At 34.5% G+C, this 19,841-nt stretch overlaps 4 protein-coding genes across 13 annotated transcripts; 3 read left to right on the top strand and 1 right to left on the bottom strand.

Annotated features, from left to right (window-relative positions):
* Nucleotides 1-102: 102 nt before the first annotated feature.
* LOC111453881 (heavy metal-associated isoprenylated plant protein 5-like) lies at nt 103-1,931 on the top strand. Of its 2 annotated transcripts, none has more exons than XM_023095512.1 (5): nt 103-204; nt 307-505; nt 595-809; nt 898-976; nt 1,060-1,931. In XM_023095512.1, exons 1-5 carry the CDS (start codon nt 196-198, stop codon nt 1,641-1,643), a joined length of 1,086 nt encoding a protein of 361 aa, XP_022951280.1. In that variant the 5' UTR covers nt 103-195; the 3' UTR covers nt 1,644-1,931. The 2 variants fall into 2 exon arrangements, with proteins under 2 accessions (XP_022951280.1, XP_022952016.1); XM_023096248.1 differs by having other exon boundaries at nt 107-204; nt 310-505.
* Nucleotides 1,932-7,391: 5,460 nt separating this feature from the next.
* LOC111455334 (transcription initiation factor TFIID subunit 8-like) lies at nt 7,392-9,034 on the top strand. 3 transcript variants are annotated; one of them, XM_023098011.1, is made up of 2 exons: nt 7,392-8,661; nt 8,713-9,034. In XM_023098011.1, the coding sequence occupies exons 1-2, from the start codon at nt 7,847-7,849 to the stop codon at nt 8,912-8,914; spliced, it is 1,017 nt and encodes a 338-aa protein (XP_022953779.1). In that variant the 5' UTR covers nt 7,392-7,846; the 3' UTR covers nt 8,915-9,034. The 3 variants fall into 3 exon arrangements, with proteins under 3 accessions (XP_022953779.1, XP_022954508.1, XP_022953103.1); XM_023098740.1 differs by having other exon boundaries at nt 7,392-8,190; nt 8,275-9,034; XM_023097335.1 differs by having other exon boundaries at nt 7,392-9,034.
* Nucleotides 9,035-9,223: 189 nt separating this feature from the next.
* Nucleotides 9,224-11,619, bottom strand: LOC111457296 (membrane magnesium transporter). 2 transcript variants are annotated; one of them, XM_023100611.1, is made up of 5 exons: nt 11,511-11,619; nt 11,315-11,422; nt 11,152-11,204; nt 10,939-11,039; nt 9,224-9,644 (listed from the first exon to the last, which is right to left on the bottom strand). In XM_023100611.1, the coding sequence occupies exons 2-5, from the start codon at nt 11,385-11,387 to the stop codon at nt 9,551-9,553; spliced, it is 321 nt and encodes a 106-aa protein (XP_022956379.1). In that variant the 5' UTR covers nt 11,388-11,422; nt 11,511-11,619; the 3' UTR covers nt 9,224-9,550. The 2 variants fall into 2 exon arrangements, with proteins under 2 accessions (XP_022956379.1, XP_022955639.1); XM_023099871.1 differs by having other exon boundaries at nt 11,315-11,585.
* Nucleotides 11,620-12,918: 1,299 nt separating this feature from the next.
* On the top strand, nt 12,919-19,353 carry LOC111451125 (TSL-kinase interacting protein 1-like). 6 transcript variants are annotated; one of them, XM_023091428.1, is made up of 14 exons: nt 12,919-13,093; nt 13,935-14,138; nt 14,214-14,296; nt 14,387-14,434; nt 14,532-14,641; nt 15,012-15,096; nt 15,198-15,477; nt 15,755-15,889; nt 16,038-16,180; nt 16,264-16,502; nt 16,587-16,923; nt 17,567-17,986; nt 18,057-18,176; nt 18,766-19,353. In XM_023091428.1, the coding sequence occupies exons 2-14, from the start codon at nt 14,012-14,014 to the stop codon at nt 18,946-18,948; spliced, it is 2,310 nt and encodes a 769-aa protein (XP_022947196.1). In that variant the 5' UTR covers nt 12,919-13,093; nt 13,935-14,011; the 3' UTR covers nt 18,949-19,353. The 6 variants fall into 6 exon arrangements, with proteins under 6 accessions (XP_022947196.1, XP_022947189.1, XP_022947182.1 ...); XM_023091421.1 differs by having other exon boundaries at nt 12,919-13,082; XM_023091414.1 differs by having other exon boundaries at nt 12,919-13,077.
* Nucleotides 19,354-19,841: the final 488 nt, after the last annotated feature.

The raw sequence follows: 19,841 nt of genomic DNA on the forward strand, positions 1-19,841 counted from the left end.
GGAAGGTTATTTTGGTCATTTCATCTAGCCACGTCATTTGCACTTGAAATTAGCTAAATGGGTGCATATGATTTTAACAACTCCATCATCATCATTATCCCAACATACATACATACAAAACATCATTCAAATCCCTCTTCTATATATTCATTCAACTCACAATTACTAATTTCAAGAGTGAAATAAGAGAAAAACATGGGCGAGGTGGATTCCTCTCTCTTCCTTGTTTTTTTGTTCTTGAATTTCGAATTCGGAATTAAAATTTTGTTTTTTTTTTTCTAACAAACAAATTGGTGGGTTTTGCAGCAGAAGGTGGAAGCAGCAGCCCCAAAACCAGAAGGTGAGAAGAAGCCGGCGGCTGCCGTAGCTCCGGCACCCGTGCCGGCAGTCGTGGACGGCGGAGCTAAGAAAGAAGACGGTGGCGCAATCACCGCCATATACAAAATCGACATGCATTGCGAAGGATGTGCTAAAAAGATCAAACGAGCTGTTCAACATGTCAAAGGTATCTCAGAATTTCAGATTCCAAACTTCTTGGAATCTCAATCTTGAAATTCGAATATTCTAATGTTTTGTGATTTAAATTTGTTGTAGATGTGGGAACTGTGAAGACGGATTGTGGAACGAATAAGTTAACTGTTATAGGGAAAATGGACGTTTTAGCAGTTAAAGAGAAACTAGAGCTAAAAACCAAGAAGAAGGTGGAGCTTATCTCCCCTCAGCCGAAAAAGGACGGCGGCGCCGGCGAGAAGAAGGCGGAGGAAAAGAAGCCGGAACAGAACAAGACACCAGAAGAAAAACCAAAAGAGGTAAAGAACATTAATCATTTTTCTAAATTGAAAAATAAACTTTTTATTAATTTCTGGGTTTGCTCTGTTTTTTACTCCATGGAAACAGAGCACTGTGGATTTAAAGATCTGGCTGCATTGTGAAGGTTGCATTCAAAAAATCCGCAGAATCATCTTGAAAATCAACGGTAAGATCTCAAAGTTTACATTTTTACCTCATTAATTCATCCCCAAATCAATTTTCATTAATGGGTAAATTTTAATTTAACAGGTGTTCAATCGGTGAATTTGGACGGCGGCAAGGATTTGGTCACCATTAAGGGAACCATGGATGTGAAGCAGCTCCAGCCTTATCTTAAAGACAAGCTCAAAAGAACCGTGGAAGTTGTTGTCCCTCCCAAAAAGGAGGAGCCCGCCGCCGAAAAGAAAAAGGAGGATCCTCCCGCCGCCGCAGCGGTTGGCGGCGAAAAAAAGAAGGAAGAAGGCGGTGGTGAGAAAAAGGAAAAAGAAGGCGGTGGGGGTGAAAAGAAAGAGAAGGAAGCTGGAGTAGGCGAAGCGAAACCGACTCCACCACCCGCTGCCGCCGAGGGCGGCGTGAAGGCGGCGGAGGTGGTGAACAAATTGGCATATTACGGTGGATATCCGTACGAACCACTGTACTACGAGGCGCCGACGCAGTACCATAGCTACTCAACGGAAGCTAGCCCGAGTTACTACAACCCTAACCATGGTTACATAGAGAACAGATACGACGCCGTTCCGATAGGCGATTACTACCCTCAGCACATGCAGCAGCCGCACGATCAGCCGCAGATGTTCAGCGACGAGAATCCCAACGCCTGTTCCGTCATGTGAGATTCCAATCAACGGCTGAGATTTCATCATTAAAAAAAACCCATAATCTGTAAATATTTATATATATATAAAAAAAAAAAATTATATATAACGATCTCACCCGGGAAAAAATGGATCTTTGGAAGTGAACCGGACCGTTATCCGGTCCGGTTCAGCTTTGGTGGTGTTGTTTGGTTGGGTGGGGTTGGTGGGTGGGTGGTCATTTTCGTAGTTTCATTTCAACCTGGGGAAATTTTGTGTTGTAATTTATGGATTTAATAAATGAATAAATAATAACAATAAATAGAAGATAATTTTGGTGAAATATTTAATCGTTTGTAATTATTAAAGTTGTTAGGTCGAAATGATGAGAGTCTTGAATTTCTTTTTATTTCCATCATTACAAATGAAAAAAGAAAAAAAGCCATTTAATTCCTTTTTCTTAAAGTTAATTTAAAATATAAATAAATAAATAAAATTATAAATTTAAAAAATCATCTTATTTTTTAAAATATTAGTTAAATATTGTATTTATAATGAGTGATGTTAAGTTACACCAACTAAACAAATCCTCTTGCATTATGAAATATGTCTAAAATAAAGTAAAATAAATATTATCCAACGTGGCAGGGCAAGGCTTATCAACAGCATTAAAAACAAAAATAGATCTTAAATCTTATGGATGAAAATGGAATATTATCTCATATAACATTACAAAAAGAAAAAGAAAAATTAAATCACAATCCAATGCCTTTTTTCTTCCTTTTATTTGTTATTTCGGACGATAATGCAAAATATGCGGTTCGATTGGTGGCTAACTATTAAAGTTCGCGATTGATAGTCTAGCTTATTTTGTTCTCACTCGTTATAAAAAATTGCAGGTCACTTAATATAATTTAAAAAAAAAAAAGCGAAGTTTTTATTATTTAGCCACATAGGCACGTATTGGAGTTTTCTCACATTAACCACTATCTTGTTATGCCACGTGTACAATTCTCATTTGTTAGCTTTATATCCATTCATCCATTAACCACTTTTATTTATTTTTTAATATTATCACTTTTATTTATTTATTTATTTAGCCATAAGGTTGTGACCTTTGTTTTTAATTTCTGATTTGCCCAACGTGGTCTTACTTTTTGGAAGATTTTTAAAATGCCAATTAAACAATTAAAAATATTAGTTTTTTCCCATAAAAAAAAATTAAATGTGTCGTATTTTTAAAAGTTGAATAATAATCTTTTTTTTCTTTAAATATTAAAATTTAATAATGATATTCAGTGAGCTTTCCGAAGTAATCTAAATTATCCTATAAATTTTTACCTAACTCTTAACTAAATTAATCTAAGTTCACGTCAACCAATTGGTTGGAAGCTTCGAGTCTTAATGAAACTCATTAGAATAATATTTAAATTATAACCAAATTAATATAATTAAACTAACATTGATCCATAAGGTATCAGACAATTTCATTTTATAACATATAAAACAATGTTTTTATAAGAAAAAAAGCATATAATATATTTAATAATATTTATTTGTTCACGTGGAATTTAATTCCCATTTCAAATTAAGGTTATTCTTCCTAATTGGCGTACTGCCTTTAAGTAAATACCATTTTTGTCCTTTTCATTTTTATTCCTTTAATATTTTATATATATATATTTTTTATTCCCCAACTTTACTTTAGTTTATATTTTATTCTGTTAATTTTGTATTAAAATGCCGGATTAAATATACAAATTAATAATAACTTTTTTTTAAAGAAAATGTATTAATATAATTAACTACATGGGAAATTAATAGAGTGAATTATATAAAAAAATATATATATAAGGCAGAAGTTCGGATGTCAAAATCGTCAATATATTAAAGAGTTAATTATATAAAAAAAAACATTTGTTGTTAAAAAAAATATTTTATTCTTAAAATTTCAATATTAACCTTTATTTTTAAAATAATAATATGAATAAATTAATATGAAAAAAAAAAAAAAGAAGTAATTTTAGGTATTAGTTGGGAATGAACGGGGACAACTTAATTAGCAATAATATGAGGATAATGATTTAAAATTTTATTAAAGATGGGAATAATAATATAAATTGAGTTTTTATTGAAATTAATAACAAATTTCCAACATGGTAAATAGGATGGTGAGTCACATCATTACGTGGGGTCGGTTTCTGACTAATTGATGACTGTGAAACTGTAAATGGTGGCAACTTCTAGATCATTTTAATATATATATATATATATATATATACATATATCATGATGATATGTATGTGATGGATGGATGGATGTGATTTTGTCAGCTAGCCAAATCCATGGACATGGGTGGGCCATGATGATGATGTAAAGTTTGAATTTGAAAACGACTATTAATTTACTCTTTTTTGGAAAAATAGGTTTATATTAACTTCCTTAGTTAATTTAGAAGATGAACATAGGTTTATAAGCAAGGAATACTATCTCTCTTGGGATGAGGCCTTTCGAGAAGCTCAAAACAAAGCCATGAGAGTTTATGCTCAAAGTGGATATTATCATATCATTATGGAGAGTCGTGATTCCTAATATGATATCAGTATCGTGCCTTAAACTTAGCCATGTCAATAGAATCATCAAATATGGAATAAAGAATTGTGAACATGGTATCAAAGTCATGCCCTGAACTTAGCCATGTCAATAGAATTATCGAATATGGAACAAAGAATTGTGAGAGTTGTAGTCAAAAGTGATTAAAGTGTCGAACGAATGGTACTTTGTTCAAGGGGATGATTGTTGAGGATTATTAGGAATAAGTCTCTGAAGCCAAATTTAGAAAATTAAAATACTAAATTTAAATTTTATACCGGAAATAATTTTAAAATTTTGTTCTGGTATTAGTAAGCATGTAAAATTTTAAAGAAAAAATAAAATATACGGATAATGACAAAATTAACTTTTTATTTAATAATAATAATAATAATATATGCTTAAAAAAGTAACTATTTTCACTAATTAAAAATTGAATTTAAAAAAATTGGATAATATTTTAAACAATATTAAGATTACAATAATGAAACAAATAAAGCTACAAAAAGTGAGAGGAAAGGAAAAAGAATGAGTTGGAAATTACACGTGTAGGGGTGTTGGTCGAAACAAAGAAATTTTAATGGAGCGAGCCGCCAGACAAGCAAAGGGAACTGGTGGGACCCATCCACGTCACTGACACGTGGGATGTTTGAATTCAAATGCAAATTATACATTGCCCTCCACCTCACGCTTCCCGCGGTTCTATTTTGGCGCCTAATCTCTATCTCCAAAGCTAATAATTAAAATAAAAACTTGTTTTATTTAATTAATAATTTAATCTATAAACTTTAATTTATAACCTTTAATTCTATAATAATTTTACCGTTTTTTATTTATTAAATTAAAAGTATAGGAAATAAATTTGATAGAGTAAGTAAATTATTTTTTTACCACAAAAGAACAATAATAATAATTAAATGAGTTGTCCTTTAGCTAGTGGGGGAAAGAGTAAAACTACAATTTTCACCTTTTTTTTTTATTTTAAATTTATTATTATATTTAAAAAAAAGTAAAAACATTAAATTTTTAGAAATAATAATAATAACATAATTGACTTCAAAACAATTGGCACGATAAAAATACCTTTTTATGTAATGGATTGAAAAAAGTCATCGTCCCAATCAATGTTATTTTGACGTAAATAAATTAGTTAGGCGGTTGCCTAAGTATTTTTAATTTTTGGTTGGAAAAAAAAATGTAAATTCTTATTTGATTAATTTATTAAATTTGCATTTTAATTAAAAAATAAATATCTTTTTTAACCTATGGTAAAAAGGATAGGATAATTAAAGGGTGATTTGACAAAAGAAGGGAGGCATTAAAACCAAACACGTGTGAGGCACTGAATTGGGAAAAGGGTGGGAGAGTCAATCACTAGCAACCACTAATAATTTGGGCTATATTATTTAAGAATTAAATGTTGTATAGTTTGACAAATAACTACCACCAATGAAAACTATTTTAATAAATATTCAATACTTTTCTAGGGCAACTAAAGGGTTCAAAACTCGAATTTTGAAAATACCCGACTCTAGTTCTAGAAAAGTATCCACGTGTTTTGAAAACTAAAAAATGGGTTCGGAAATGGTTGTTATTAATACCATGTGTTCGTGTTTTGCTTCCGATTTTGTTGAAAACTCAAATTTTAGACTGTTACGTAGCGTAGTTAGCCTTATGATTTTAAGGTGTATACTAGGGATAGGTTTCCATGATCCACCCACTTGGGGCCAACTTTGATACCATTTGTAACAACTCATGCTCACTACGGCCAAATACCTCACGGTTTTCAAACGCGTCTACTAGGGAGAGGTTTCCACACCCTTATAAAAGAATGTTTCGTTTTTCTCTCCACCTGATGTGGGATCTCACAATGACGAGCTAAAGCGAACAATATCTCCCAACAGTGGGCTGATCCCTAATTTTCTTTCCATTTGGTTCCAACACTTGTTAATTTAGTAGAAGATCATGGGTTTATAAGTGAGAAATACTCTATCCATTGGTATGAGGCATTTTGGGAAGCCCAAAGCAAAGCCATGAGAGCTTATACTCAAAGTGGACAATATCATACCATTGTGGAGACTCAGTGATTTCTAACATGAGCAAATCATAACAATCATATTGATACTCTTACCAAATAAAAACGAGATAAACTAAATTAACAACCAAATATACGACTTTAACCTTATAGTTCTTTGTTTAGTTTTGCAGGTACAAGGGGGCATAAAGGGAAATTCACCATTTTGGAATGAAAATGCTTTAGCGTTACTTTGGAAATAGCAAACGTAAAGTTTGGGCCCAATGATTATATTTTGGGCCTCCAGTAATAAACTAGGCCCAATTAGCATTGCAATGGAGCCGAGCCGAGCCGACTATTTTTAATTAGACTTTTTTAAAACGTATAAACCTATTTTTTTTTATTATACTCTTAATATTGCATTCGGATGAAAAAATTTAATTAAAATTAAAACAATTAATATTTTCTATAAAAAAGAAATAAAATAAACAACACTGGGCGGCTTATGAATAGGCCCACTTGAGAATGAACTAAGGCCCAAATATCCATGGGCTAAATGGGATGAGCCCAATTGAGTACAAGGCCCATGTATTGTGTCAACTCATTGATTTTTTTTTTTTTTTTTTTTTTTTTTTTTTTTTTTTTTTTTTTAACTTTTCTACATTTTCATAACCTATTTAACTTGAAATCATGTGTATGTAAATGTTGCTAGTGTAAATACTCGAAGATATTTTATTTTTAATAAAAAGAAAATATTAAATAGTAAAACATCTATTTATTCATTTTTAGATATTTAATTAAAATTTGTAACTCAATTTTAATGTATATATTTTGAAAACTTACCGAAGTAGTCAAAAGTTATTTATTTTTGGTGAATAAATAATAAAAATTTATGAAATTAAAAAAAATGTATGTATAATTGTATCACGAGAAAAAATACATATTTTGAAATTAACAATGAATTCAAATTAATTATATCTTTTTAAAATTTAAATATTAAAATAGATATTTTAAAATTTTAAAATCAATATAGAATAAAGTTAAAAAAGTTTGAAGATAAAAATAAGATTCAAAATTAAAAAATAAAGTTAATTATTTTATAAATAAATCTTCATATTTAATCGAATTTTAATAAATACAAACATTGGCTCTCAACACAATGCTCTTCTATATAAATACCTAAAGCTTCTCTTTGAAGCCAAAACCTCGAAGAACATACGGAATTTACAGTTCAGTAGTACGTCGGAGATCTGCGGCGGCGTTTGTTTTCCTCCGCCCGTTTTCAATCTCGCTTCTCTTTCACCTCCATTTTTCATCTCTTGCATTATCCCGTCCCCTAGGGTTTTGCGCCATTACAGCGCCTCTGATCGTTGGACCTCTCGCCTATTTCTATCGAAAAAAGAAAATGCTCTCTGGATTATTTGTACGATAGGTTGGAATGTTATTTCCATCAGTTTTAGAGCCTTTTGTGTTTGTGATTGTTCTCGTTCTTGATTTTGATTCCTCGAGTTATTACTAGTTTTTTTTTTTTTTTTTTTTTTCTTCTGATTTTGAATTGCCTTCGGGAATCAAAGAAGAATCCAATCGGTTTCTAGATTTTGGTTGATTGAATGAGGCGGACTGAAATACAGAGCCAATGAGCGATGGGGCTAGGAATATCATGAAGTCGAAAGAACAACAAAGCTCTGATTCGAGAAAATGCAGAGGCAATGAGTTTGGACGAGAGGTGTCGAGAATTGCTGTGGCTCAGATATGTAATAGTGCAGGGTTTCAGAGATTCAAGGAGTCAGCTCTAGACGCATTGGTCGACATCGCTATCAAGTACCTTCGCCATTTGGGTAAGATAGCAGCATTCTATGCTAATTTGGCTGGTAGAATTGAGTGCAATGTTTTTGATATAATTAGAGGGCTTGAAGAGTTGGAATCATCACAGGGGTTTCAGGAGGCTTGGGAACCAATTCAATGTCTTGCTAAATCAGGGTCAGTGAAGAACATTGTTCGGTACGTGAATTCAGTTGAAGAGATCCCTTTTGCTCACCCATTACCATGTTTCCCTGTGATCAGAAACAGGAAGGCAATTCCAAGTTTCCTTCAGATTGGTGAAACCCCACCTGGCACACACATTGCCGATTGGTTACCAGCTTTCCCTGATGCTCATACTTACGATCCTTCAACTTTGTGGAGGAGGAGCCCGAGTGAGCCGTGTGCAGAGAAGATGGAGATGGCGAGGCAGCGAAGGAAGGCAGAGAAATCCATGTCGGGTTTGCAGAAGAGATTGGTATCCTGTGGTTCAGCAAGAAATGGCAATGGGGAGATTGAGTTATCAGGAGGTGAGAGTAATCCATTCCTTGGGACATGTTTGCAAGAGATGGAAGATGGGAGTGCCATGGATGGGATAAGCCATTTGTCTGTGCCAGAGGTGGTTGCTCCTGCCATTGAAGCGATTAATGGTTGTGGATTAGCTAAGAATGAGGACGACAAGGCAAGGATTCTTCCTATTGAGAGGCCTCCTGTTCGTTTCAAGTTAGAAACTAGCAAAACCTTTCTTAGAGGATCTAGGAATTTGAATGCTAAAATGGCAGGAAACAGGGAATCAGTGTTCTGGGTAAGACGAGATGATGAAAGAGATGAAAAGAAGAGGAGAGTTGAATACATTCCCAGACATTCTGAAGAAAACTCTCATGAGGAGCTCAACCTGTCGTGAATCAGCACTGCTTCAACATGTTAAAATTCTACTTTCTGAAGCAAACGCTTCATCTTCAACATTGCAATGACAAATGTGCCTGTGATCTAAATTTATACAATGAATTTCTTCTTCTTTTTATCTTGTTTCATTCGTTCTTTCTAAGATTTGATATTCATAACTTTAACATGGCACTGATGCAGCACCTATTATGATAAACTTCAGCTCCTTAACAAAGTTCAGCACAATATTTTTGCAAGCTAAGCAAATGATTCCAATGGGATATGACCTTTATTATGTGCTTGCAAGTATAAAAAAAAGATTGTCAAGTTTGCATCATAACACAAAATTCATTATAGAGAAAGATCCAACATCATTTCTCCATCAACGAATTCAATAAAAACTACCGTATTGATAGCAATCAGCATTGGCAGATAAAAGCACAAACTAATCTCATTATAGTAAACTGCAGAAAAGCATGCATATTTTGTATCTATCCAGAAGAGGCCTAATTCAATAACAATGGGACTAGAAATAAAGAAGGGAAAACCTCAAAATATCCAAAATAATAAATACGTGAAGAAACACTATGTTGATGGAACGGAGCAGTGTCTCCTTTAAGCTCTTGAACGTTTCATTTGTGGTTCCAGCTTGATCTCAATGTTTGAGCTTCAAATCCAGTTGCTGGGAAAATAATTTGCCTCGGTGGTTGAAGACCATGAAATCTAGATTGGCAGGAAGAGAAACTATCCTGAAATGGAAACAATTTTCTTCTATATGAAAATTAATTGAAGTAGCTTGCTGAAATGACATACTAATAATAGTGAAATTAGTAGAACAACTCCAAATTGTTGTAATCTATTCAGAGCTTGAGCGAAATTCAGATTGAAGGGATAGAATCTATTCATACGGACATAAAAGGGAGAAACCAAAAAGATGAACTCTAAAACTTCTAATGGATTGATATCTACCTACCTTGAATATTTAAGTGTCGCTTGATAAAACCTTCTGAGCAAACAAAATTAACTACTAGATCCTGAGAAACTGTGAGATCGCACACGAAGCATTCTTTATAAGGGTGTGGAAACCTCTCCCTAGCAGACGCGATTTAAAAACCTTGAGGGAAAGCCCGAAAGGGAAAAAAGAGGACAATATTTGCTTGCGCTCGGCTTAGGCCATTACAGAAACTATATGGCGTAGTACTTGTTATTCAAACTTTGAAGCACAAGAAGGCACAGCAGCAAATTGCCAGATACCAGTGGGGAACGTCGGGTGACGACGGTTACATGACTTTGGATTGAGGTTGTACCCTCCAATTTAAGGTTTCGACCCAATGTTTTACCATTCATGTTCCTAGAACATGTAACATGAGACTGTGTCATGATAAAAAGCATTGTCACAACAAGGCAAAATGCTGTTACTTCCCTAACAAAATTCTTAAAGAATTACAATTCAAGTGTTGGTGAATCCCCTTTTGTTATTCATAGAACATCTTTGTTTGAGTTGATGGGAACTAAAACTCAACTTCTCTTTGATTCATAAACTCAACTTCTCTTTGATTCAAAATCCTCAAACTAAAGGCATTGCAGAATGTCCAGTAGATTTTGTGAGATCTCGCATCGGTTGGGGAGGAGAACGAAACATTTTTTATGAGGGTATAGAAACCTCTCTCTAGCAGCCGCGTTTCAAAAACCTTGAAGGAAGCTCGGAAGGAAAAGCCAAAAGAGGACAATATTTGCTAGCAGTGGACTTGAGCCGTTACGGGTTCCTAAAAGAATGTTCGACACATCGCACACCTACATCATTGTGTGGGTATTCAGGATATCTTTAAATTTTCTTATATAACCATTATCAGAATTTTGTTACCCAAGCTAGCTTTTCTGGATTGGCTATTGGTCGACCACCTTCAACCCCAAAGCGATATCGTTTATCGTGCAAATGAAATCAATCGATACTGTTTTATGGAGATGGGCAATGCCATATCAATGGGGAAAAACTAATGGTGCAATTCTATTCTAAAAAGCATAATTGAGAGGAAAAGATACCTATTCTCCTCGGATTCTGGATTAATCGAGAGAAACTTCCCAGGCACGGTGAGCGCAGCCCACATGGACAATACCAACCCTAGAACCAATTCGATTGCCACCTAAAATTTGGGGAAAAAACTTCCTTAATTCAAAAACAACTCAAATCGATGGAGAAATGCGAAACCAGCTGAAAGCTAAAGATTAAACAAAGAAAAAGAGGGATGAGAATACATTAAACGGAGGTCCTGAAAACTCTTCCTGCATGATCTTCAATAAACTCCGATCTGCAATCAGAACAAGATCGATTAAGAATTGCGAGGGTTTAGCAGCAACAATAAGAAGCAAGTACAGATACAATCAGAGAGTATAATCATAGGCTTTGTTTAGGGCGTACATTGGATGGTTGAATAAGCAGCATGAGCCAGAATTAGAACTCCGAAGACGCCGACCACGAAACCCACTCCCATCTCGACTGACGGATCTAAATCCCCGACGGCGGAAACTACGATTTCAACGTGAAGAGACTTCAAATTTCAACGCGAGGGGACAAAATTTAACAAACAATCCAGAGAGAATTTCCACTTTCTCACCTCGACGAACTCCGATTTTTTGCTTGATTTATGTAAATCTCACTCGATCTCCGACTTTGAATTTTGTGTTTACAAATTTAACATTTTTAAAAATTAATCAATCATTAGAATATAAATTTAAATGTTAGAAAAACTCTTCCGATATGAGAGTTTTATAAAATTATATAAAAAATTATAAGGTTTTATGAACTAAAATCATATGAAAGACTTATTAGGAATGAAATTAACCATTTAACTATTTAAATTTTATGTATTTAGACTTTGAGTATAGTTGGAGAGAAGAACGAAACATTCTTTATAAGGGTATAGAAACCTCTCCCGAGTAGATGCATTTTAAAAACGTTGAGAGAAAGCTCAAAGAGGACAATATTTGCTAGCGGTGTGCCAGTGATGATGTTGAGCCCTAAAGGGAGGTAGACACCAAGCAGTGTGTCAGCGAGGACGTTGGGCTCAAGGGGTGGATTGTGAGATCCCACATCGATTGGAGAGGGGAACGAGTATTCGCGCTGGACTTTGGAGGGGGAGGAGAACAAAACATTCTTATAAGGGTGTAAAAACCTTTCCCTAGCAGACACGTTTTAAAAATTTTGAGGGGAAGCCCGAGAGAGAAAGTTCAAAGAGGACAATATCTACTATTTCACCCTATTCTCATAAACGTTTGTCTTATTTCGAAGGTACATCCCAAAGTCGGAGGTTATCGGTGAACTCAGAGGTATTAAAACGGTTTGTTTCCCCTTTCAATCATTGAAATGGACTAAAACGGTTTATTTCCCATTTTGATCCTTGAAACGGATTAAACGGTTTGTTTCCCATTTTGTGCCTCTCGAGTTGTCTTATTATGGAAAATGAAACGGTAAATCTTTTATCTCTTAACGTGTACAACTTGATCTTTCAGATATCTACTTTCCACGACTGGACGTTTTAAACTTGATATAACTCATTTACTACAGGGCACGAAAAAAAAGCCAAAAGTCGAGCATCCCTTTTGCCCTGTTCCAAAAGTCGAGCGTAACTCAATCCAAACACATAGATTCCCATATTATTCAAATGGAAAGATTTCGTTTTTTAATCCATTTTATTCGGTTTCTTCGTTAAAATTTAATCTTTTTTTAATCATATCATGCTTATAACGTAGCTCGAATAATCAAATAAAAAATGGGAAAGAAAAATTCTTTTTCTAAAAAGCTTTAATCATGACCATATTAAGCTATAAATATCATTATAAAGTAGAGTCTTTATTTATATATATATATTTTTTATTATAAGGTTAAATGATGCTAAATACATTTCACTTGGTATTAAAAAAATATAAGGCTTTACAAATTCACAATTTTATTTTATTTTTTAATTTTAGTATTTTGAGGAATTAATCTTTTTAATTTGTTTTTCCCCCCTCTTTCATTTTCACAAAGTAAAATTATTGTTTTTATTTTTATTTTTCTTTTCTCCTTCTTTCTCATCTCTCAACTGTACACGGCTGTCGGAAAATTCTCTCCGGTTTTCATCGTTTACGTCTAATATACGAAGCTTGTGGAATTGCAGATTGTTCGATTTCTTGAATCTTCTGGTATTGTCAGTATATTGTACGTGTTTGATTTGCTTGTTGATTTTTGTGGAGGTTTTTTTTTTTTTTTTTTTTTTTTTTTTTTTTTTTTTTTTTTTTGTTGTTGACCATGGGTGAAGTTAGAAACCCTAAATCGTCTCTGGTGACCTAAAATGGAGTGGAGATGATTAGAATCTTTGTTTTCGATCGTCTTCTAGGAAGTTGGATTGGTGGAATTTTAACGTAATTTGGTTAATTAGTTGTTTCATGGAACGTTTAGGTGAGTGATCGGTCTTTGGATTTAATTTAGGGTTAAAGAATTTGAATTAGTTGGCAATTCTCTGCCGTCTAGCAGTGTTGAATTTCTAGTTCGAAGTTTGGTTACTAAATTTATTTTAGTATGTGAGTTATAAGTTTACGTGTGGTAGTACTTAAATTGAATTGCTGTAATTTGGTTTTGTTAGCATTTTTGTGTGGAAGATTTGGGATAGATGGGATGCTTCGAGGCAATATATGTGCAATCATGAGTTCTGTTGTAATTGGTTATACTTAATCTTTATCTAGTTTATTTTTTGATGATCTATGAATTGATGAACAAACTACTCTTTAAGTTCTACTCTTAGTTCTTAATTAAGGAGAGCATATGAAGCTTTGTAGAGAGTTCTACCGTTGTTAACATTTTTGGTGTCTTTGCTTATGCATGATTAGATCGGGTAGATAGATTCCAATTACAAGTGCTACTCTTTCTCGTTTGATTGATCTCTTTCCAATATTTTTCAAGTGCTGTTCTCTTTCCCATATGATTTATCTCTTTTCGATAACTGTTCTTTTTTTTAAATCTGTGATTTCTCTGACTTTGAGATGATCACCCATTGCTGCAGTAGGTTTCTGATGCTTAAGAGCATCATTTGGAAGTCGATGAAGGACAAGAGTAAATAGTTCATTAAAGAAATATAAAATGCAGACAGATTCAATACTCTCCTCCAACTCGGAGACACATCTTCTTTCGGAGACTATCATTGCTCATGTTGGAGATCAGGGCATTGCAGCATCAACTCCTGATCGTGTCATAGAACCCCTGCCTGGTACTTTATTGCCATTTTTAAGACATTTATGACAAATTTCCTTCCTCTAATATTTTTTTTTATTGGTTTATGCAGCCAAAAGGCCTACTCGACAATGGGCTGCTTGGACACGTGAAGAGGAGGAAAGTTTCTTCACTGCATTACGGCAAGTTGGAAAGGCATGTAGTTGTCCCCCTAACTGCATCCTGCTGCTTTGCATATTTTTTAATATGTGATACCTCCCTAACTGCATCCTGCTGTCTACGCAGAATTTTGAAAAGATCACTTGCCATGTCCAAAGCAAAAACAAGGACCAGGTGCTTGTTATTGATGGTCTTATATTTGAAAGTTAATCCTTGGGCTTGTGCTCTAATCCCTTCTTATGTCTATATTCTTTAAATTTTCTGTAACCAGGTCAGACACTACTATTACCGTCTAGTAAGGCGTATGAATAAGCTGTTGGCTCCTGGGTTATGTCTGGATGCAAAAAATTCTAAGGATACTAATGCTGCAATGCTCCGATGGTAAAAATTACTACTAATTATGCTGCTATCTTTCCTTCTATCTTACCTATGCTTTCCAGACGTGTGTGATTATTTTCATTTGATTGATAACTGAGTAACTGTGTGAAGAATTGTTAAAATCAAGTTGGATTCTGCCATAATGCCATTTGGAATCGTTGTTGAGAATGCCGGCATTCATGTATCTGGAGAGAGTCAGACCCAAAACATGAGAGAATTTTTTATTTATGTATTAATTTAATGTGTTATTCTAATTTCCATTGTTTAGTCTAACTACTTCAAGTAATAACATGAGAAAGCTATCTATTTTGAAAAAGATTGTATAGTGTGGGTGTTTTGGTTTTTCTCTCACTGTATTTCATATGTCCAACAGGTGGTCATTACTGGAAAAATACAGTTGCAAAGCTTCAAAGCTTCACCTGAAACCCCGACGTTTTAAGATTTTTGTTGAAGCCTTGGTTAGTCAAAGCTATCTAATCCATCCCATCCTTTGGTGTCTATCAATGTTTGAAACTCTTCTTCTGTGCTGCTGAACTGACCAACTCACTTTTACATGAAGGAGCATCAACTTTTGAAAGATCGGAAGAAGACTGTAAGAAAACGTCCATTGCAGGGAGAAAACTGCCCTCCACCCATGCCAAATGCTGTCTCTAATCAGAGTAGAGCTTTAGGGCATGATGGGCGTGCAGTTAAATTAGTCTTAGTTGACACTCAAAACATTCCAAAATTGGGCCATAGGAAAACTGCATCAAGACGCAATGTGAATGTTGGTATTAACCGTGGAAACAATGGTGGATATCCCACAGTCCTTAAACCATCAAGGCAGAGAAGAAAATCAGGTGTGAGCTCTTCCTCGAAAACACTTTGTTTTGGGGAGGATTTTGGTTTGATAGATAAGATTGAATACATTAATAAGTGTCTCCTTTTCTAGCTATTGCCTTGTCTAGCTTTGTGAATGTGCTATCTAAGATCAGTTTTGTAAAGTGATCAAAAATGGATTTTATAGGAAAATAAATGTTTAGAAGATAATAAGATTTTAAAGTTGCTATGTGTTTTGGGTTGCACAATCAATGTTAAGCATGAGAATATTTATTCATTGGGCATTTGTACTTTTAGAAGGTGTATCATCAGCTGCATATAAAAAATGGGAAAAAGCTGCAATAGCAGGCGTTTCTTTGGTTGCTGATGCTGCCGAGCATTTAGAGCGCACTATTACAAACAGAGATGTTTTACATGATCAAAATACTGTAGGTAAGCCATTAACTTGTAGTTTTGTATTTACATCGTTCAAAACTTTGTATGAAAGATAGTAAGCAAAATCTGTTCCTATGTTGAAGGGTGAAGGAAAATGTATTAAATTTCTTCACTGTTGTGACTTTTGCTGCTCTCAAACTTTCAGGGGAAAAGAATTCTGATCCTGTTGGGAGCCCCTTGCTGCTATTGGCTCCTCTTCAGCCAAATTCCTTGATTGATGTTGCTAATACAAAGCTGAAGCTTCAGCTATTCCCAGTTGATGATGGTACTCGAAGAGCCTTGGAATTGGTGAGAGTGATACGAATTGCACCAATCAATTCTATGTTAAGCACTTTGACATTACAACAATGTTAATGTCCTCTTTTTTTCAGGACAAACACAATCCACACTTGGAGCTCACTCTTAGTACTCGCAAGAAAATCTCATCAGTTTTAGAGCATCTAAGTCGCAAATGGGGTAATTCAAGTGCTGCTCATGGAGCGCTTATGCTTTTTCCTTACAGTATGCAGAAAAAATGCCTGGCAGAATGTCAGAGATGGACACAGGACTCCTTTGAGAGTGCGGGTGACGTATATGCGGCAATTGGAAGGCCTCAAGTTTTCCGTTTAAGGTTTAATTTCTTTTTTCTTTGGAGTTTTATTTGATAAGATAAATGAGTAACAAAGAACGTTACTGACATGAAATCTTCTCGAAGGTATGGTTGGTGTTCCAATGCAGAAATTGGGTCTCCTGAATTACAGACATCCGTGCCAGCATACTGCATTCAAGATGATCATATTATAGATGCCAGGGATATCGACGGACGGATTGTGGATTTAGCATCAATCAATGATCAACCTGTAGGTCTTAATAAGGATGAAGTAGGTACATTGAATGATAATATGTCAACTCCTACTGTGCCCAATGAGACAGAAAGGTTCATATGTGGACGTCTGGATGATCTTCCAAGGTCCTCTGATCCTACTTTAAACATATCATGGGATAAAAAAGATGTTGCTGATAGAACCTTCATCCAACGATCTGATGATGTGGTATTTTCTTCTCTCCAACTATTTTAGATTGACATCTTTTATTATACATAATTAGTATTGTACTCCCGTCGATGCTTGTATTACTAATAAACTATATTAACTGTCTCGTATGTATTTCACTGCTTGAGTGAATCTTGCTTCCCTGCTGATTTCCAACTAGTGGGGGTTTTTATCCACCAAATATGGAAATCTAGTGAGGTTTATTGAGCGATGGATTCAGCTCTGCTGATGAATATTTATTCACGTCTCTTTTTTTTTTTTCTTCCACTGCCATTAGCTTATGGGTTCTCATTCATTCTCTCCATCTGTTGTTGTCTCTTCATCCTTGAGAACTATGGTACTTCCATTCTAGTTGGTAGATTTTTTATCTCACTGGTATTAGCTGTAAACTGTATAAGTATTTTGTTTCCTCCCACAGCGGTTCTAAACTTGGACATAGTGGAATATTTTCTTTTTGTTGTAAAATTTATGTTCCAGCATTAGCGGAATTCTAGAGAAATCCTCAACTGTATTATGCCAGTATAGGTCTTGTTTTCGTCATGTTTTAGTCATGATTGTTTTTCCCACTGCATCGAACGTACTTTTCATAATGTACTTGTAGTTTCCTTTTGATTCGATTGTTTCATCCTTTGTGTAAAAATAGGATGACCTGAAGTTAAGCAATGAAACTTCCTTATCAGCCGGAGAGTGGGCTGACAGCCTTACAAATATAAACATTGGAGACCTACTTTCAGGAGTTTCTCAGGATGTGGATCCCAACTGCATTGACACTCCTCTCACGGAAGGCATCCAGTGTCTTCAGCAGATTCCATTCAGCTGTGATTCATTTGATGCTGCAATAGCTGCTCATATATCCAGACAGCAAGACAAGACAGTTTCTCAACCAACTTTGGCGTCTCATGTATCCTCCATATGGGACGCTGAAGAGACATGCGATGCCTTCTCATTTCAAAAGAATCCAGTTATCCTTCAAGAGGTTCCTAGTTCATCCCCTTTCTCTTCTTTACAAGGTTACAAACATATTGCTCGAACCTACTCCATGGGATCCAGCCACATGGCCGAGGTAGCTATCAACGACATTACTATTGCTTGGAAATGGGCCAAGTTCTAATGTGCTCGCTTTTCTTACACAGGAATTACTATCAGACAGCCCTCCAGAAGATCACAATCAAGGAGACCCGATGGACGAGTGTCAGTCTGATCCACAGATCTCGGAGACAAAAGATCTCAATGAGCTAGCTGACATCTATTGGGTATGTTCGTTAATGCTCTTCCCACTTACAAAAATCTCGTGGTTATATTGGCGTGACGTTCACTTAACTTTGTGGAATTTGTGACTTTGAGTGGTTCTTGAACTAAGATTCTTGGATATGGCATGTGACAGACTTGGTGATACATCGTTTTATAAAAATCTAGGACACAAATCCAACACCCCAGACATGTTTATTAAAATATACATTTTAAAAAATATTTATCATTTTTATTCAAGGAGGAAATTCAAATTGAATTAGTTTATTCATTTGTATGCTTAAAAAACTTTTTACTTAACAAAACTTTTTAAAACTTTTTACTTTTGTCCTATATTATTATGGGTTTATTTAGTATACTTAACAAGTGCTCGATACGTGTTTAACAAATGCTGGACTTATATTGACTTTGTACCCATGGTGTTTTTTACTTCATACATATTTATGGTGCAAACAAATGTCTGATACATGTTTAACAAATGTTGGAGTGTTCAAGGATCCCAACACATGTTGAACTTGGACACGCTAAACTAAAGTGTCTATGCTTCTTTGGTATTGAATATAGCTAACTTTTTGTGTTGTTTCTTTGTGTTAGCCTGATTCTCTAGGCCCGTTGGATTTGGATTTGCCATCTACTAACAAGTACCATAGCGAAGATCTAATTTTAGGCGATAGCCTTAGCAGCTTGAACCGTTTGATAGCAAGCAGCTTGGATGCATTTCAAAATTGCTCCTTTTTCGGTTTCGACAAGAAGGAATCATCAACATTCAACAGCTGAGCTCCAGAAAGGCTCCATTGTCAGATTATTTTAGAAATGGAAGTCAAGGTGTTCGCTTTTGAATCCAGAAATTAGAGTGAAAAAGGAGAGATTCAGTAGTTTTGAATGCGAAATAGAATGGAAGGGAAGTTTAGTATCTAATATATAGTTGAAAGAGGAGGAGTGAGGGAGGAGGGAAGGACATGGCCAAAGCCCAGTGCTGCCCATGTAAGTAAACTCGACAAGTCTTGGTTTTGTATCTAAAAATTTCTTTGCTTTTGTACAAAATAGACATGGAAAGAAAAATCTAACGTTCTTTTTCTTCTTGTTTGTTAATGAGGGCTGTGTGTTCAGTTCCTGTAAATTGTACAAGAACATCTTCAACCCCCACCCACCCAATTGCCAAAATTTGTGATATTTGTTCTTCAACTTTCTGCTATGCATTTTTCATTTTTCATTTTTCTGTTCTGTGATTTCATATTGCACTCGACCCGACAATTACTGAGTCTAAGACATGTTTTTAAACGAGTCTTGAGACATTTTTATCAGGGGTCAATTAAAAATCAATTTCAAGAACAAATTAAAATTCAATCTCGAGATTATGTGTTACTTTTGAAACAAACGTAACGAAATAATTTAGAGATAGAAACGAGGACTAGTTTATAAACTAAGGTAAATTTAGTGATCATACCAATAAACAGTTTTAACGTATCAATTTTGAACTTTCATAAGTATATCAATTTAAATCAAATAAATATCCTTTTGAATTTTCAAAGTTATATCAATTTATACTTTTTTTTATATATAAAAAATTCTTATTATTTTCTTTTTTATTTTTAGAATTTGTTATAAATATTTGACGAACTTAAAATTTAAAAGTTATTGATTAGTAAAAATATAATAAGTATTTACTT

The sequence above is a fragment of the Cucurbita moschata genome, unplaced genomic scaffold, assembly GCF_002738365.1.
Source record: "Cucurbita moschata cultivar Rifu unplaced genomic scaffold, Cmos_1.0 Cmo_Scf00001, whole genome shotgun sequence".
NCBI classification, from domain to species: Eukaryota; Viridiplantae; Streptophyta; class Magnoliopsida; order Cucurbitales; family Cucurbitaceae; genus Cucurbita; species Cucurbita moschata.

Excerpts from the sequence above, each read along its gene's own strand:
- LOC111455334 (XM_023097335.1), top strand. The coding sequence starts at position 7,847 with ATGAGCGATGGGGCTAGGAATATCATGAAGTCGAAAGAACAACAAAGC.
- LOC111451125 (XM_023091428.1), top strand. The coding sequence starts at position 14,012 with ATGCAGACAGATTCAATACTCTCCTCCAACTCGGAGACACATCTTCTT. Across the intron at positions 15,097-15,197 it reads AGATTTTTGTTGAAGCCTTG|GAGCATCAACTTTTGAAAGA; the intron begins GTTAGTCAAAGC and ends TTTTACATGAAG. Across the intron at positions 16,503-16,586 it reads CCTCAAGTTTTCCGTTTAAG|GTATGGTTGGTGTTCCAATG; the intron begins GTTTAATTTCTT and ends ATCTTCTCGAAG.
- LOC111457296 (XM_023100611.1), bottom strand. The coding sequence starts at position 11,387 with ATGGGAGTGGGTTTCGTGGTCGGCGTCTTCGGAGTTCTAATTCTGGCT. Across the intron at positions 11,205-11,314 it reads TGCTTATTCAACCATCCAAT|ATCGGAGTTTATTGAAGATC; the intron begins GTACGCCCTAAA and ends TTCTGATTGCAG. Across the intron at positions 9,645-10,938 it reads CCAGAATCCGAGGAGAATAG|GATAGTTTCTCTTCCTGCCA; the intron begins GTATCTTTTCCT and ends TTTCCATTTCAG.
- LOC111453881 (XM_023095512.1), top strand. Across the intron at positions 506-594 it reads AGCTGTTCAACATGTCAAAG|ATGTGGGAACTGTGAAGACG; the intron begins GTATCTCAGAAT and ends AATTTGTTGTAG. Across the intron at positions 977-1,059 it reads AATCATCTTGAAAATCAACG|GTGTTCAATCGGTGAATTTG; the intron begins GTAAGATCTCAA and ends TTAATTTAACAG.